This window comes from Lytechinus pictus, chromosome 1, assembly GCF_037042905.1.
Source record: "Lytechinus pictus isolate F3 Inbred chromosome 1, Lp3.0, whole genome shotgun sequence".
In the NCBI taxonomy this organism is placed as follows: domain Eukaryota; kingdom Metazoa; phylum Echinodermata; class Echinoidea; order Temnopleuroida; family Toxopneustidae; genus Lytechinus; species Lytechinus pictus.
The window spans coordinates 14,375,001-14,394,555 of NC_087245.1; the positions used below are offsets into that span (position 1 = coordinate 14,375,001).

At 34.8% G+C, this 19,555-nt stretch overlaps 1 protein-coding gene across 2 annotated transcripts in view; it reads left to right on the top strand.

Annotated features, from left to right (window-relative positions):
* The window catches only part of LOC129257876 (23 kDa integral membrane protein-like), a 22,704-nt gene extending 5,370 nt beyond the window's left edge, over positions 1-17,334 (top strand). The window contains exons 2-12 of one of the 2 annotated variants that reach the window (XM_064096719.1): positions 1,021-1,078; positions 2,719-2,924; positions 4,720-4,809; positions 6,983-7,031; positions 7,441-7,493; positions 8,636-8,716; positions 11,023-11,079; positions 12,469-12,525; positions 12,799-12,885; positions 13,761-13,836; positions 14,964-17,334. In XM_064096719.1, the coding sequence (XP_063952789.1) occupies positions 2,868-2,924; positions 4,720-4,809; positions 6,983-7,031; positions 7,441-7,493; positions 8,636-8,716; positions 11,023-11,079; positions 12,469-12,525; positions 12,799-12,885; positions 13,761-13,836; positions 14,964-14,986 (630 nt within the window). In that variant the 5' untranslated portion in view covers positions 1,021-1,078; positions 2,719-2,867 and the 3' untranslated portion in view covers positions 14,987-17,334. The remainder of the gene's footprint in view (positions 1-1,020; positions 1,079-2,718; positions 2,925-4,719; positions 4,810-6,982; positions 7,032-7,440; positions 7,494-8,635; positions 8,717-11,022; positions 11,080-12,468; positions 12,526-12,798; positions 12,886-13,760; positions 13,837-14,963) is intronic. The other variant, XM_054896317.2, reaches the window with a different exon arrangement.
* The last annotated feature ends 2,221 nt before the right edge of the window (positions 17,335-19,555 follow it).

Consider the following 19,555-nt stretch of genomic DNA (forward strand, 5'->3'; position numbering starts at 1 on the left):
TCCCATCGTTGTGAAAATCATCCCCATTAATGTCCACAATACTACAGAAAGAAATATTCTCATGTAGGCCTATTTTTTTAATTTTAATTCGTAATGATTGTAAAATGTTAATCTTTGATATGTTTAGGACTTGAAAACCTGTTAGAAATCTGATACGGTGTTTAAACCCCGTTCTACAAACACCCAACAGCCATACCCCACAATACAAATACATGTTTGTTTGTTTTATTTTTCACCATGCATAACAAGAAATAAATTGACACAATATAATGTTACAGTGATAATATACACAGTATATGAATTAAGCATAAAAAAAGGTAACATCTCTTTTTTCATCTCTCTTATTTCTCGTGCCCCCCCCCCCCCTTTCAATTAGGAAGCCTACACCATTTTATAACATTTTGATCGCAAGGAAGAAAATATTCGTCAAATTGATGGCACTGAGATGGATGGGTGACCATGCAAGCACATGTGCCGTGTGATTTGGGAAAACACAAATATGACTACATGGAGTTTACCCAGTCATATTATGGAAATAGTTATAAATCACGAATACCGTCTAGCTGGTGTCTATCTTCATATCTATGTGATTAAATCTCAGCTTCAAGCATCATGACTCTTTCATGGTAGAGAATGGCGCGTCTGATGTAACCATAACAACCTGAACTAAGCAAGCCACTTTAGTTGTTCTAGCAGGTGCGCAGGCATTGTATCGAATGATGCTGAAAAGTATAATGAGTTTTTAATGAATACATCGGATAAATTTCTATAATGGACCTTTTTTTATTATTCGTGCATTCAATATACAAGAACCCTATTCTTTCCCAATCATCTTTACCCCGACACAGAGGCGCGCGGCACCAGGGTAGTTTGAGAGGGGCGTCCTGAAGGCGACGACATTATTTTCTTAATCCAAAATTTGGGGTATTAAAGAGTTACACGACCCAGGCCTTATATAGATATCTTTTCCCCTTCTTACTTTTGTTCTCCTTTTTTTTCTCTCGAACTTTAAAATTATAGTGGGCCACTATATCTTCATGTCCCCTTGTTTTGGCCACCGATTCGGGCCCCACATGGGGTAGGTATGGTTCTTGAATCATGATTTCATGTCCTTACAGTCCTTCTGTATATTAAAGGCTGATACATTAGTTTCTGCATCATCCGAGTGCTTAAGAGTTAATTTTATTCATTGTTTGATATTTTTCATATACTCCTTTTGCTTCTCTATTCAGTTTGTACCCTCCTTTACCCCCCCCCCCCCCAGCCCCCCCCCCCTCCTCCTCCCTTGTAAGGAGGAGTCATATTATCGCTCGCAGACGGGTTGAGGGCCTTAGGGAACATCGTGTTTACATTGGTTTCTAATAAACTATAATTAATCTATTAATCTAATCGAATGCTTTTATATATCATCAGTATTACTTTATTCAAACTCGTGCACACATAGATAAACAGAATCACTTTGCAAGCAGTTATTTGAATCATATTATTTATTAATACAGTTTCCTTTTTTTATTCATTCGTGTATTTAACAATATACTTATGCATGATTCTTTTTTTCCTGGTTTATTTGTTATTTGTTAATTTTGTTATTACATTTGTGATTGAAATAATTATTTCATCCTTCCTATGATCCCATTATACGTTTTTCGTGGTTTAATGGGCCAATCCCAGGGGCGGCGGAACAAATTTGAAAGTGTGTGTGTGTGTGTATGAAGGGGGGGGGGGGGGCCTGCGGCCCCTGTTTTCACCTCCAAGCTACCTTCTCTAAAAATTATCTTTTATAAATTGAACGACTGACAATTTGGGAGGGGGGGGGGTAGAACCCGATATGCATATGTTCCTGGATGATGTTACATCTGTTATTAAAGGGAGACAGTGCTAAAAGCAGGTCAATGGCATTGCAGGTGGTTTCTAATCATGATAATATAGCTACACCATTTCCATGCACTGGAGTTTTCTTAATTATTGTCCAAATCATCGAAAATAAAAATAGTGATTTTATCAAGCTTTGTATAGTCTATAAGTAATTGATAATATTAGGGAAATTGCTCGTTTTGAGGGTTTGTGGTACGTGATTATATTTTTTGCAATATTTTGTATATAAATGTTGCTAAGTGTACAGTGAACATAATGTGATATCGTTACAGTTAGTTGTATCATTAGACATTATAGGTATAACAAGGTGGAAATGTTGCATAGTGCAACATTTCCTTGCACTGTGGGTAAGAAACAGGGATCGTTTGAATAGTTTAGGCCATCCTCTGGTACTAAACAAGGTCTCTACGTACACACTATGTAGGCCTACTATTGCCTTTAACCTGAAATCGGTATTCCTAAGTCTCACTCTGCCCTTGTGATAACCCGTTGCAATTGGATATCTAGAATCAACCATTATCTGATTCATTGTGTCGGATTTCCCTCCAACGAGTATTTATTGTCTTTCGAAAGTATATAGTACGATATTAATTATGTGGTTGATATTAATATCTACAGAATATTGTCTATCACTTCCACCCCCTATTGACACATTAGTTTTCATGCTTTCAAACTAATTTGAGAGACATATCCGACTGACCAACGACTTGAGAAATTGTGTGCAAATTATAGCTTTTACCATAAATCAGAATTGATATTCTCATCCCGTCTTTTACTGCGCAGTTTATAGGAATGTATCATGTATAGTTCCACTCTTCTTTGTTTTCTTTCATTTTGTTTTAGTGATATTAGTTGGTCAATGGATGGCAAATAGAAACTGAGCGATACTACATGGGTTGCAATCGATTTCTTTGATATAAGGAATAGGATACATCTCAGCTGTGAGGGAAGTCTTTGGTATTTTTTTTTAACTTTCAACGGAAACGTTCAAGATGTGTACTATCACCGGTATTAAAGTGTTGCTCTTCATCGAAAACTTCATATTTTGGGTGAGTACTGACAATTATTGGCGTAGTCTATCTAAGCAAAGAATATACAGTATAAAATTATTTGAATTGGAGATTACATGCTTGCATATTACATGTACAATTAATTTTCCTCAGCCTTTTAAGGTTTTTTTTTTTAGCGTCGGAGGCTACAGTTTGAGAGTTAGGGGTGAATTCTTTCAATCAGCATTTGTATAAGGAGTTTGACAGCCTGGTAGAAATAGTCGTGTCATGGGGAAAACAAAATTAGAAACCAATCGTTATGATTTCTATCATTATTTTATTATATTAGTGGTTTAAACATTACAGGAGCAGCGGAACGGTTTGGAAGTGGGAAAAAGGACGGGGGCTGACCATGCAAAACACGCAATCAGATGATAATTTTTTACGTTTTGTATACACTTATTGAAAAAAAAGTATGCCCCCGCCTCCCCCACTAGCCCCCTCTCCGGCCCCGCCGCCCAAGGATTATATACATTAATCATGTTGTCAGAACCTAAGCACATTTACCATGTTTACCTTACGACGGCCCTACGGCGAGTCAAAACAACTGTTTTATTCAAACCAACTATGTAGCTATTACAAAAAAATGTTAAAACGGCTATTTTCGACTCGCCGTACGGCCGCCGTCACGAAGAGCAAATGTGACTATATAAGGTATATAATATAACGCGGTATTAAACATCATTGAAATTATCTCTAATGCCCCCCCCCCCCCCCCATCAATGAATATAATATATTGGCTTCTATCTTGAGTCAAGGCTAATACATCTTATTCAGTATAAGGTTGTACCAAGATTCGATGTGAAATATTATTTCTCCATTAGGAAATAACAGTCCCAACGAATCTAAACGTAATTGGACGTGAATTTAATTTAATGAAGTTTTAGTTTCGTTTCAAGTGATCAGAAATGCATGAACAAAAGTTAAGAGACAGAATTAATGTCTTTGCGCTGACTCTTATAGCAAGATTGAAGTAGTTTTTGAGTAATCACATCCCTGCACTGCTTAAAACCAAACTTGTGTATCTAGAATACTCGTGTACATTGGTAAGTCTTAACAAATTAAATGTTATGAAATGTTGTAATGATGATAGACTCTGGTCAATGTTTTCCAATAGTTCTAGTCAGAAACATTTTTACCATCACCAACGCGTTGATTCGATTGACGAAGAGTGATAGGCGGTACTAAGTTCAGGTAATACGCAATACGTGTTAAAAGGAAAGTTCATCCTGACTAAAAGTTTGTTGTAAAATTAGTAGAGAAAAATATTGGTAATGGTTTGAGGAAATTCCATTAAAGATTAAAGAAAGTTATTAGAATGTAAAGTTTTTTATTTGTGACGTCATTTGGAGTAGCTGCCCCATATGTTATGTAATATAAAGTGCATATATTTAAATTTTTAATGGTTCGTGATGACTCAAAATTTTCTTCTTTCAGGAGCGGGTGTGATATTTTTCTGTTGATATACTGAAGGTACAATAAAAAACATTTTCAATTTTCCCTTCACGATGCAAAGGAAGCTGCTCGCATATGATGTCACCAATAAAAAAAATAAACTTCTAATAACTTTTAAAATCTCTGATGGATTTTTCTCAAACCTTAAGCATCATTTTTTCTATTTTTTTTTCAATAAACTTTTTGTCAGAGTGAACTTCCCCTTTAATTCATTGTCAGATAGAACCATGCTCCTACCATGTTATTTTGTTGTTGTTGTTGGTTAGTTTGTTTGCCATACTCGTTTCTTTATCCCCAGTATGTTTAGAAATACATGTTTTCATTTTTTTTTACGTTTCAGCTGTTAGGAAGTAGTCTTCTGGGATTAGCTGTGTATATCTTAGTGGCTGAAAGTGTACCTGGCATATTTCAGATATTTAAAGGAGCTACGGTAAGTTGCTAAAGTCCCCCCCCCCCTCCTTTAAGGACAAGTCTAACCCAACAAAAAGTTTTGACTTGAATAAAAAGAGAAAAATCCAATAAGCATAACGCTGAAATCTTCATAAAAATCGGGTGTAAAATAAGATAAGATATTTTTAAGTTTCGTTTAATTTCCACAGAACAGTATATGCACGTCCAGATCGGTATGCAAATGAGGGAACTGATGACTCCACCTACTCACTGTTTCTTCGGTATTTATTACATAAAGCATGAAATATTCGAAGTTTCTTCTCATTGCCATATGAAAAAAATGTTTTATTCCTCCCTGAACATTTGGTATATCTACTGAGGAGTGAGTCACATCATCAACTCTCTCGTTTACATGTCTCCATGGTCTCAGCATAGAGCTATATATAGCTCTATGGTCTCAGTCAAAATTTGCTCTACCAGTCTACGGCGGCCGTATTCATTTTATATAAAGTATTTCCACATGTAGCTGGTACAAAACATGTTAAAACGGCTGTTTTCGACTCGCCGTACGGCCGGCCGCCATAGAGCAAATGTGACTGAGGTCTAAGTTGTGCGTATAACTGCTTTGTGGGGAAAAATAAGCTTTAAAATGTCATAACATTCTTATTTTACATCCGATTTTGATGACATTTTCAGCGTTATGTTTTTTTTATATTCGAATCGAAATGTTTCTGGGATGGGCTTGACGAAATGTTACTATGTGTGTGAGAGAGAGAGAGTGAGGGGGGAGAGAGGGGGAGAGGGGGGGGGGAGAGGGGGGGGGGGACAGCAGACAGACATAGAGACAGACATAGGGGAGAGAGAGAGGGGAAGGGGGGATAAGATGATAACCTCTGGAAAACCCCGCAAAAGTGCATTCTAATTTAACTAGCAATTATGAAAGTGGTGGAGTGAAGCACGGAGTGAAAATGAATTATCGATACATAATTAAGTAGTCTGTTATGTTAATTGCGTCATAGCATCATATTCACGTAAAACCGATTGTTGGGGTGATAATTAATAATCTGATGATCACTTCACTCTTCACTGCCATACATTCCCACTGTATTGATTCAAAAGATGTTATTTGGGTTCTGTTTTATGAATGACACTATTGAATTTTTTTTTATCGAAAAATATGAAGAATATGGAGATAGAAAGAAAGAGAATTCTACAAACTGAATCTCATGAAGAGATTACAGTGATTAATAACAGATATATGTAAATATTATGATCGTATTATGGCACCGCTTAAGACAGGAATTCAATACACTATCGTAATAAAAACAAATATATTCTCTGGTTTGATAAAGCTTTGCATTGTTTTTCAGCTTTTGTATTTATCAAATTGTAAACATCCTGAAGTAGAATGTCTGTTAATAGTGTTCACTAATTGTAGAAGGTCTATCTATGATTTTTTTTTCGTAACCATTGGTTCTTCATTCCAAAACAACGCGAGCATTTTGGAAAGTCGAATTCGAATCATAATTCAAATTCCAGTGGTTTACTAGTGCAAATCTCGGGTATAGGGCGGGAGTGAAAAGATAGGGATACACCCCCACCGTAACTTTTCAGTTTAAGAGACAACCTCTGTGAAAAAAAAAATACATAAATGACACACTTTTCAAGAAAGAAAGAGGGTTTTTATTTTACCAATTTAATGATATGGATAAATTCATTTGACTTTTTCTTTGAACATACATTTATATGTATAAGCCTGTATGGGCTAAATTTCACATTAAATGATTGCTCTCGCTCAGACGCTTCGCTTCCTCGCACTCATCACCCCCCATAACTTGAACATATCTCGGCCACTAAAAGATCACATGGCCTTATTAAATAGGTTATGTCAATTGCATCATCAGAGTGTGGTAACAAATGGCAGTTTGTTTTAAATGGTAACTTGAATCGCATATATCGCTTTACGGAAATAAAATCAGTTACTGATGCTGATCCAGATTTAAGAATAGCACTTGATTTATTTTGGTGTCATAACTTCAAGTTTCAGCTCACAGTGTAAAAGAATGGTTTCTGAGATTTTCTGAAAGTGTTAAAAAAAAAACTTTTATCAGCCGAGATTACAAACGTATCCAATGTGTGTATTATGTTTTGTCATATTTCGCGTTATGAATCTCTTTCAATTTACCACAAGCATTATTTCATTATCATCACAGACTCTGTGCTACGTTGCTATTGGTGCCGGTGCATTCCTGTTTTTCCTCGGTGAGGTTTTTCTAGCTTATATTTTGTAGACTGGTCAATTCAGTACACAACATGTTACACAACAATCAATCTCAACCTAATTATCGTTCATCCAACAGCGTGAGGATTATTACATAATGATTGACTGTCATAGTGCATCATTCTTGGAAAGAAGTTTCATATTATGATAATGACTATTGTTGTTATTATTATTATTATTATGATTATAATGACGATGATGATGATGGTGATGATGATGATAATGATAATAATATAGTTTGATATACTGTAGCGCTTTTCCCATATACGGCTCAAAGCGCTTTCCAGCAGAAAGATGATTTTTATGATGATGACGATGATGATGAGGATGTGGATAATGATAATGATAATGATGATAACAATGTGTATCACCGCCATTCTCTAATCTTAGGTCTCGTCGGATGTTGTGGAGCTGCATATCACAATGACTGTCTCTTGAAAACGGTAAGTAAAACTTGCTTTTTAATGTAAAAAAAAATTATAAAAAGCACTCCTCATAATGCATTTGGTTAAACATAGTGATGGATTGTATAATCAAAGTTAAAGGAGAAAAACTGAAAAAAAGTGATAACGTTGATTGCCACACTGACCGTCTTGGGGTGTGTTGCAAAAAAGAACTGTGTTTGATAAAATATTAATATGAAATCACTTCGAATACGGGGTTGGACTAGTTACTAGTAGTTTGCCCAAATTCTTTGGCGGCGTAAGCATAAATACTTAGGGGACGCCAATGGGGAGGGAGGGGATCTTCATCATTTTTGTCTATTATATTTTTTCTTGTAGTATAATTTTTCCCGGGAAAGTCTTTCCAGAAATAGCCTTTGACCTCTTTTTCTTGTCAGAAAATCCTCTTTGTTAGCCGAGATCCTCCTCAGGCAAACCAAAAGTATAAATTTGGATATAATTTACCAATCTTACTCTTTACACCTGATATATTTTCTACACTTGAATATGATTTGCAACAATCAAGTTTCTTGGGTAAAATATCGAAAAATACAACGGAAAGTTTGGGCAATAATACGTAAAATAATACCCATATTTTTTACCTGATATTTTACACAACGAACATACTTCTTCCAAACACATCCAAACATGGAAAATCGAAGGCCTTTGGGGATATAAGTCTTTGGAAAATGGCATCAAAATAATTTATTGTGGAGCATGTGTAACAGCCTACCTCATATCAGCTCAATAACAGTCTTTGACAAATTCAAATCTATAAATATCTTTGTATTAGTCCTACAAAAAAAAAAAAAAAAACCCATCATACACATGGCATTATGCGTCTCTATTTATTATTATTATCATTATAATTATTATTATTATTATTTTTATCATCATGATCATTATTATTACTACTATTTATATTATTATTATTCTTCTTGTTATTACTATTATTATTATCATCATCATCATCATCATCATTATAATGCTTGCCGCCCTTCTTACTCAATATTGAATATTTGAAGTTAGTTTTTCCTGAATCCTAAAAATGTGTTTAAGAGTGTAATTGAATTAAACTGAAGTTTACTTCTAACTTGCTGTGCGATTAAATCATAATTATGTAATAATTTGCTTTCCCGCAGTATATTTTTGTGTTGATCCTTTTGATATTGGCGGAGATCGGAATTGGGATCTACATTGGACTGGGCTTCGGTGAAGACCAAGTAAGTAAACTCCTAATCTAGATGATAAAATTCTTAGGGATGGAGGAGTGGGGTGGAGGGGGGGGGGGTACTCACATTTGTTTCATGCGGCCGGGGATGAGCCAGTTGATCAGCCAATACTCTACCAACTTTCTCTTTGGGGACAAAAGGTATTGTTATTATTATCTGAATCATCATTGTATTGATGATTGCAATTCGTCTTTAGAATCATCGGACCTTTCACATGCTCACTCGAATACTGTGATTTGAATTCAAATTCCCGAGCGAAGGCGGTATGTGTCCTTGGTAACTTGTCAATCAAAGCACTGCATCGATACGATGAGTGCATGACAGTTGTATTATCTACGGAAGTGCTTGAAAGGACACGCGTAAGCTCCGCCCCCAAAATATGTTTAAGAGGTCGAGCCTTTCACACGTGAAATTCGTACCGTAATTTGAGTGGAACTTAACTTGAATTCAACTCTGGAGTAGAATTTGAAATTCGTGATTGTGATTAGCGTTCGTGATTATAGTTTGGTTTCACACGTGCAAAAATTCGTCATTAGCCTTATTTTTTTTACTGGAATCATCATTCAAATTACGATTTTTTTTCCCGTGTGAAAGGGCGGGAAATCAAGTGAATTGCCCATGTTTGATGTAAAGCAGGCGTAATGTAACGTACTTTCACACGGTAAAAAAAAATCGTAATTGATGATTCCAGTGAAAAAATAAGGCTATCGAATTTTTTAGTACGTGTAAAACCAAACTAGAACATGATTAGAATCACGAACGCCTGCAATCATCATTACAATGATGATTCAAGATTCCGGTGTGAAAAAGCCCGTAGTCCTAAGATTACTCAAGAAGCCTGAATAGTTTCTCTCCCTTGTCAAGAGCCGATAAAAATCTTCGGTGGTCTCTTTGGTACACAGATACAAAGGTGTCGTCTGTTCTATTTACACTACGATATACTGGTATTTCTGCAGTCCTTTGTCACAATTGTCTTCAAATATGTGCTCTGTATAAATATAGGGCCTTTCACACATGAATCTTGAATCATCATGATAATGATGATTGCAGGGGTTCGTGATTCTAATCATGTTCTAGTTTGGTTTCAAACGTGCTAAAAATTCGTCATTAGCCTTATTTTTCACTGGAATCATCATTCAATTAACGATTTTTTTCACCGTGTGAAAGGGCGGTTTATTAAAAAGGCATATATAGTACTCGCAGAATAACATAGATATTCATCTTTTAATTTTTGGCATTGTGACTCACAGACTAGCAACGTCTCCATAATTATGTGATTTGATTTTTTTAATGCCATTTTCTGCAAAAGAATGAAAGTGGTTGTATTTGCGCGGTAGATATTCAGACACACAGTTAATTCCATACCCCCTTCTTTGAAAAAATAACATTTTTCTTCATCATGTTCCTTAAAATAAATGTAATTCATTAATTTTATATAGAGGAGCTGTTGGCATTATGAATCGATCACGTGATATCTCAAAATACCGCGCACGTGAAACTAGCGAACCCACCCCCCCCCCCAGCTTCTCTCGAAAAGATATCCGTTTTCAACACAACCCTTCAAGACAAGCGGGGAAGGAGAGATTTCTCATATACCCATATCATTATCATCATGTTATTTAAAAAACAAAACAAAACATATTCCTTTCATTCTGAACTTTAGGGGAGTCACTTCATTCATGTTTTATTTCCACAAATCTGCGACGTTACAAAACTTTGATATGATAACATAATTATTCTACACAGCCCTTGCATGCATAATATAAATATGGAAAATAATTAACAAGCATTCTCAATTAGTATGCTAACATGAATGAAGTGCATAAACGGAAATGCGGAGGGAACTTTAAAAGCATAATGCTTGTAGATTCCCTTATCTATTTTTTTTTTACAAATGATTTTTATGACATTCGGAATAAAAACCCTGATGGAATAATCGAATTAAAACTTATTTGGTGCATGTACAAGAATGGAATTTTTCATTCTAGGAATAATTATGAAATATAAATGAATTTTATTACGTGCTTTCTAAATTGAATTATTCCTTCAGTACTCTCTGTAACGTGTATGTTCTAATATGTACTGTAGTTATGACACTTGTTGAAATATTAATAAGACATTTCAGGGAGTGTAAAAACTAAAGAAAATGCCTCCTTTATGTTGAAAATTTGAAGAAAAAAAAGGCTTTTCTTAGTCCTTAGTGTAGAACGCTCCGGATTCTACGATGTTTCAAAGCAACTGATAGATATTTTAAAAGTTATGTTTACATAATATTACTTTTCCAACTGTAAAATTAGGTAAGAAGCATATGGAACGGCATCGATGAAGGCAGCAAAGAAATTGTCTATGCCACGGTAAGTCTTAAAAAATGATATTTCGATTATCTTACCCTTAATAGATTGGAAGTGGCTAGTAAGATCACACTCCGCGATTCTTTTGATTAGAAACATGAATGAATGTCGTATTTAGATCCAATGAAAATGACGATTGTCACTTATAATACATCCAATGATTTTATTGCATAATGCGATTTCGATTTTCAAACACCAGGGCTAGCATTCCCCCTTTACGGAGCCCCTGACATGGCAATTCTATTTTTACTCCTACCAACGAATTCGTTCCTCCGAATAGATAACTCGTTCCCTAACGCGTTCCCTCGAGTTATCGAGGTAAATATCGAGGGCCCGTCTTACGTTTTATCCGATCATGGACCTATTACGAATAGGTCCATGATCCGATCGACCTCAACCATATGGAAATCCATCCACATCTTAATATTTTCTGCAGGGAATTTACACGATGTCCTTTGTAAACAAAGAGAAGCACACTATATTTTCAAGACATCGATGACTGTATGAGTGCCTACATCATATCCAGAAATTTCCGAAACAAACATGCATTTTATATGTTGACATTACTGGCTTTCTATAGCTGTGGTTGATTGGCTCACGGGCCCCTGGTCTGGACGGATGCAAAAGCGCAGTTTCATCCAAGTCCAGGATGGACGTTGTTATAGGGAATCTATCTTTCCTAAATTTTACGTAGAGGAACAGACTCCCAATAAGTGCTAATCTTCTAAGGCCACCCACAATTATTTCTCCATAAGCTAATGTTAAAAAAATGAGATTGGATAAAATCACTAACAATCATTGTTAATAATGCCGCGAATCATACCTTGGTACCTGATAGACCGTCAAATGTGCTTCATTTCCTTACAATATAAGGATATGTTTTTCAGCCCCCCCCCCCCCGTAGGGGTTGAATTAAACTAAATGAGCTGCAGCAGAAGTATTGATAGGTTTTCTTGAACAACTAACTACGTCCCAATAAAATACTCAAAGGACCAAAATATGATCCTACTTCATTGGGCTTATTTGAATAAGTCCCAACGTATTATGTTCATGTGATAAAAAGTTCTCAGATGTGCATTATTGATTTTATATGAATTCATTTCTATGTACTACGTCGATTAAGGTACGGGTCGGGGGAATCCCTGATAATGACCGGAAGTAATTAGTGATGGTGTGCATCCCTAGGTTAAAGAAAATGGGAATCGGTCCCTTTAAGTAAGCTGTGTGAAAGGTATAGCTTCTTCTTTTTCATCTCCCAATCTGCATTGATATAATCCCGGAACAATATAAAAATATATTTTTTTAAAAGTATTATTGGCAATTTTCATACCCTTTTATCATGTTTTATAACACAGGTTTATTTTCTCCCCGTAAAACATTCTCTTTAAACAGTTCAAATGTTGCGGAGTAGACGATCAAGCATGCGTTATTGCAAATCCTACTTATGAGGTAAGAAACGCATTGTTTACAAATAACTTCTTTTAATTTTCGGCCAATGATGATGTTTCCCCCTGAATTTATTTTTATTTATTTTGTCTATGTGGATGAGATCTGTCATACACTTAAGGTGCAAATGCTGATTTAAATTCGGGGTTATATAGATAAACTTCCAAGTTTACATTATTTTGTTAAACTTATTCATTCCAATTTTGTGAACAAATCGCTGTTAACTAACATCGTTATACCACCTCCCCCTTTCTAAATAAATAAAATCAATTGCAGGTTGGCTGTATTGGAAAGCTTCGGAGTGCTTTCAAAGAACTAAACATTGTGACCATTTGTGTGGCAGTTGCGGCAGCCCTGTTACAGGTAGGAACCATGCATATTCTTGAAAAAAAAAAAACTATAAAGGCAAGGTGTGGAGCAAATCCTTCCCAATACCATGGATGTATGACACAAAACCCAAATTTAATATATTTTTATGAACAAATTTTAAATCAATTATGATAAAAACATTGACTTAAAGAGAGTGAAGGCTAGCAGATGGTCTACTGCACTTGAAGTAAGCAAGTTATTGTTTTTTTTTATATTCAGTTTCCCATACAAGAAGGACGATTCAGATAGCCGAATACCATCGGCTTTTCCCATTTTGATCTACTATCCATTCGGTCCAATTGCCGAATGGTCTACTACGTACTTTGTCTAATACCCACTTTGTATAATTTTCACATAGTCCAATGCCCATGCAGTTGGTATAACTATATATATTTACTAATAATTATCAATTAATTATTTCATTTTTACTTTGACAATATTTTGGTTCATGAACAGTTCATCTAACTATTTGGACTAAATGGTGTTAGACCAAATGGATATAAGAAAAAATAGCCTAACTGTAAATTAAGCAGGATGAATGGGTTAATTGGCAAGTAGCCCAATTTTTAGTAGACGAACTTTTTGAAGGCAGACTAGGATCATGTGGGATGTGACTATTATTTTCACTATTATTTTCATTATTGTTATTATTATTATTATTGGTATTATTATTATTATGATTATTATCATTATTATTATTGTTATTATTATTGTTATTATTATCATTATTATTATTATTATCATTATTGTCATCATCATCATCATCGTCGTCGTCGTCGTCATCATCACTCGCATTACAAGTATCATTATCATTACTCTTGCTAAAATACCTTTTCATAATTATTGTTAACTTCTTTGTCATCTTCCAGATACTTGCTATCATCATGTCATGCTTTCTCGCCTGCAACAGAAAGGAACACGTCGAAAACCAAGTCGTACCTTTGCGTAAGTATTAGTTAATCCACTCCGTTTCAAAAACTTATTTAATCGGTCACTATGTAAAGAACAAAAGGAGACGCAACTTTTCTTTCTTCATTAGCATATTGTGATGCATTTATTTAATAACAATTACCTTGACTGTTATGTATCATGAATGTATAAAACAATAAAATGATAAATGGACGCTATCGGGGAGGGTCAATTGATATTCGCAAGATCCTCCCTTACCGAAGACATTTTCGAAATACAAAATTAAATATTAGCTGTTTGCTACAATCAAATATGTTACTCTATGCGGCTGTGGTGATTTTTAGTCTAGATGGGGGTACGGTGAAGGGGGGGGGGGCAGGGAGAAATCGCCTGGCAAACATATCGATTTGCCCCCATCCCTAATAATTTGACAACTTGGAAAATAAGATAATATAAGATGAAAACATGTTTTTAAACAGTATTGGAAGCACTTTAAACTATAAAACTTGGCTTAAAATGCTATTAAATCTATAAACTTGTCACTTTTTCGGCGTGCTTTTCGCCTGAAATTCTGTATTATAATTCGGCGTAAAAAATTTTCGACATTTTTTTTCTCGGACAAATGGGTCGCAATTATCCCCAATGAGGTCTAAAATACACTAAAATGCAGTCCTTTGAAATTTTCTATTGGGGTTGAAATCGCCCCCATCCTGTTATATTGCTTTAAAAAAATAAACGTATGTGACAAAGATTTTCAAGTTCAGATTGATTGCAATGTGATGACATAAGAATTGAGACAGAAAATGTTTGTACTTTTTATGGCATTACAAATTACATTATTATTATTATTATAGTAATAGTAGTAGTAGTAGTAGTAGTAGTAGTAGTAGTAGTAGTAGTAGTAGTAGTAGTAGTAGTAGAAGAAGTAGTAGTAGTAGTATATAGTTAATATAATAATAATAAGAAGAAGAAGAAGAAGAAGAAAGTGAATTAAAGAATTAATAGATAAAAATAAGAAATATTCTTGCTCGTTCGAAAATATTGCACTGTGAATAATCTTTGCATGTCAATCATGTTTGATATGCCTTTTCACAAAAATTAAATCTATAACTTTCATTTCGAGTTTAAACACTTTTAATCGTCTCATTTTTTTGGTTATACAGAGCCACGTGGAGGATATCGGTAAAATACGCAATGGAACCAAAACAATAATAAATAATTATTTATGAATTAACTAGTTGCGGAAATTAATACAAATAAGAAATAATAATTCGGGTAATTTATGCTTGGTAAGTGGATATTTTTTCGAAGTTCAATGGTGAGAAATATCACAAAGTTAGAGTTTCAAGGTTAGTTGCAGTGAATGAAAGGTTTGAATATTAAACATGAATATGAAAGGGGAAACTTCTATATTCAATGATGGTGTGAAAATGACCTTGAAGATTGTGAAGCAAAGTTAATATTGCGAAATCATAATATCTACTAAGCAAAAAGTTTACAACTAAACAATTGTAATTTAGAAATCAGTGATGAATGATATATATCACTTTATGAAAAACTGTTTTATTCCAAAATAATTGGTATCATTTTCACCAGGAGATACTGTTTTATACAAGAGATCCAAAATCAACTTGCGCCATATATTGCCTCTTTCATTAATTTTTTTTTTAATTCATAAAAACACGAAGAGCAGTACCGTAAAATGATACCAAATTGTTTGGGATGAAGTTCATGGGGAAGTTTTCTTTCAAAATTATGATGTATAATTATTTACAGTTCATCTAAAGTAATCGGCCATTAAGAGTTACCTTTGTTTTAAACTCCGGCGCCCGAAATGTTTGGTATGCAGTCGAGATTTTTATTTTTTCGGATTTGTGTATAGTGAGTGAATTAGCAGAACATGTTTGTGCAATCGTCTTTGTTTTTTTGTTCGAATTTCATATTCTTATTATGAAAAGTCCCTTACAGAGGTATGAAATTGAAAAAGATTCAGATAGTTCTACTGCAATTTTTTCGCAGGATATTCAACACAAGAACCCCGGATTATTATTCAAAGTATGATTATAATAGCTAGTTGCTTGGTGTACCGTCAAACCGCTATATACACTCTTTCTACTTCACCATGGAAACCTTCAGAAGTTTTGTGATATTTTTTCCGAGCAACATACATCATCCTTATTCTATTTAATAGGGTTTACAATGAAAATATCGTGAAAGAGTGCTGGTTTTAAATTAATCAATAAGCTCATACAACAAGCTGGGCTTATACCAATTGCTTTATAAATATAGATTTATTTTCTTGCTGCTCTCAGGGGCGAATCCAGGATTTTCCAAAAAAGGGTTCAGAAAATTCTGACAAGCAACACACAAAAAAAGGTCTTCACTTTATACGTATGCCAAACATTTAACTGAAAATATTTTCACGGCTCTCAATGGCGGGGGGGGGGGGGAGCACGAGCCGGATGAGCCCCTCCCACTCCACCCCCTCCACCTGCATCCGCCACTGGCTGCACTGATTTGATGCTTATAGCTGTGTGTTAATGCATTACTTTAAAAACAGAACCACAACAAATAAAGAGTTTCAATGGGTTATAGAATTTGTCGCATTATGCCGCCAAATCTTATTGGTCTTTTCTGTGCTTGTCATGCATGTATATTGCAGCTACTTGATCATGTTGATGTTATGCTTATCATTGGTTCTTTATTACATATGAAAACTACCAAACTCAATCCCCCCTCTCATTTTTCTTTACAATTTTAATTGAATTGTTATAATTATATTATTCTATGTAACTTTTCCGGCTGACATTATATTTTGCATTTATACCTTATCTTCGGTACTGTATATTGTAAATGGCTGAACAAATATTATTGGAGATTTATTTTTGACAATCGTCGAGTTTATTTGGGCGTGTGAAACGATAGTAAACAATATATTGTGTCCTCAAATGGAATAATTTTGTGTACGCTCTTCTGTGTGATAGCGAATATCGTGTAAATAATGTTGATTTATCATGTTTATATGAATGATAAAATAAATTATTGTAAATTTGTTGAAAATCTTATTTGCGTAAGCCTACTTGAGTGTTTTATAATTATACATTATGCAAGCGTGTGCTTTGAAAAAGCCCCTAAACAAACAGATACATTAAATACACGTATATGCACATTCATGTGTATAGGGCAGGAGAGGAGATTAGCCAATGACCAAACAAAAATCGTTATAATTTTTAGAAATTCACGTTTTCACTTTTGATCCGTTTCTTTGATCTAGGATATCAAGTATATGTATTAAGACTATAGCAAATCTGAAATTTTAATAATTTTACCTATTATTCGGTCCAATTAGCACGGCAATGTTGACTTTACATAAGGCTGATAAACACAACAAATACAAGATATTTCTCGTTGTAACATTCTTTTGATGTCGCTGAGCTTTTTACTGTTTTCATAAAATTACATTGATAAAAATACTTTGTATATTATATTTTCTGTTTGAATAATAAAATCTGCAGTGTCTTTCTCATGCTAAAATGTTGTTGTTTGTTTCTTATATTTTAGCTTATAATGTGCTTGTTTTTTTTTTTTTTTTTTTTTTTTTTTTTGGAGGGGGGGTCTGGCGGGACTTGGGTCTAGGAGGGGAAGGAGACAAGTGGACGGGACGATCGAGACAAGATAGATATATATATATTCATCGCTAATAGGTATTAGGGCCAAGGGTACCAGGAGCGGGGAGGGGCAGAGGGCGGCATATATGGGCGTGGATGGGTAAAGGATTGAGAGGTCCAATTTGAATGGCACAATGTAAGTAATGCTTGGGCCATTATTATGGCAAATATTTACGAATAAATCTGTGAAATTCATACAGGATTAAACAACAAAGTCTAAATTGTCAATAGAAAAGAGTAAGAGGAGATGAATAAGTGTAACTTTTTGTTGTTAAAAGAAGGTATAAAGGCAAGGGGGAAATGGGGAAGAGAAATGGGCTAAGAGAATAAAGTGAGGGGCTTGTCAAAAGATAAAAGGTTTAAAGAACAAGAAGGCAAAGAAGAAGAAGAAGAAGGTCGTCGAAGATGAAGAACAAAAAGGAGGAGGAAAATAATAAGAAGGAGAACAGAGAGAGAGAGAGAGAGAGAGAAAGAGGGAGCAGGGTGCCAGAATTGAAATTGAATTGAATTAAATAAAAACAATCGATGCATTTGCGAGGTACATTCTAACTTCTGCCATATCATAGCAAAGACAACGCACCCAACAATTTAATGAGATTGATTGTGCACTCATATTTTTCTCATTTCGGGGGCGTCGTGGTCTAGTGGTTACGACTCTCGTCTTTCAATTTGAGGGACGTGAGTTCGATTCCCAACCATAGCGTGTTTTTCTTCAGCAAGAAATTTCGCTGCTTCGCTGTATCCTTTTTAAGATTACTGAAAGTGCCTATAATGTCCAGTTATCAGGTCTGAATTAAAAAAAATTAAGCCCGCGTTTCGAACGCGCATGATTTGATAAGTGAGACATGTATCCTCTTGATGAATTCATACAAAAATCTTTTCAAAAATATTCCCTTTTCAGGTCAATATATAGTCAAAATAGAGGACTCGCGCTTCACGATCGCAATATTCATTTAGGCCTTATGAAATATGTTTTAATTTATATAAATACATTCATATTCTTGTCGATATTGAATTGAATATAATTCAATTGAATTTAATTGCGATTAAAAAAGAAAAGATTACAGCCAAAGTGTTATCGAAAGGAGGAATTGGCTTAAAAAGGAAAGAATTAGGGTAGCAAATTCCCCAGATGTAATCAAACTGCTGATAAATATACAATCACTGAAACGCAGATCACCAATGAAACAAAACAGCGTGAAAGAGCATATACTAGAGAAAGAGAGAGAGAGAGATAGAGAGAGGGTGGGGTAGTATAGCAATATATTTTATTTATTTCCATATAAAAATCACTAGCAAAATACATGAAAATCAAGAAATATTTGCGGCGGAAGTCCATTTTTAATATAAGTGGAATTTACTGAATGGCATTGTTCTTTTGGGGTCCTAAAAATGAGGTATAAGTATATTGCCTCCCCCCAAAAGAAAGACTCAAGTTCGGAGTGACGCCCATATGCTTCATGGTAGAACTTTGTTGAGTGGATGGGATATGGTCGAGAGGATATTATACCCCCTCCCCCTCGCTCTCCCGACCTCGGCCAGACCTCAACCTGTATCGTCGAAAATGTTTCCCAATGGGCCCTAAGCCAGTGCCCTATACCTTGGGAGTGTTGACATTTGCATTTAAAATGCCTATACAGTGCGTATTAAAAAAAACGGGACAGTTTTGAAAAGTCTATCAAAATTTTGTTTCAAATTATGATGTGTATATGTTAATGTTAATAGATGCTCTGATTTCTTATCTTTCAAATGCCATTAAAAAAATGAGTTTCGTTCATGCTTGAGCGAACACGAAAGTTTTTGTAAGGGGTTAAAAAAAAGGCTTGCACCAAATGGCATAAAATTAGAAAATATTGATCATCAGACTTCTAGCTAGTTTTTATTCAACTTGCTCTCATTTTTTTTATTTCTTCATCAATTATGTTCATATTTGGAATATATGATCCTTAATATGTGTCCATGAGGATGATGAGGTCGAAGGTCATCTAGGGGTCAAAAGGTCAAATGATATTTATTCATGTCCATCCTTTTTTGAAGTTTTTGTTCAACTTGCTCTCATTTCTTTATTTCTGTATCAATTACGTTCA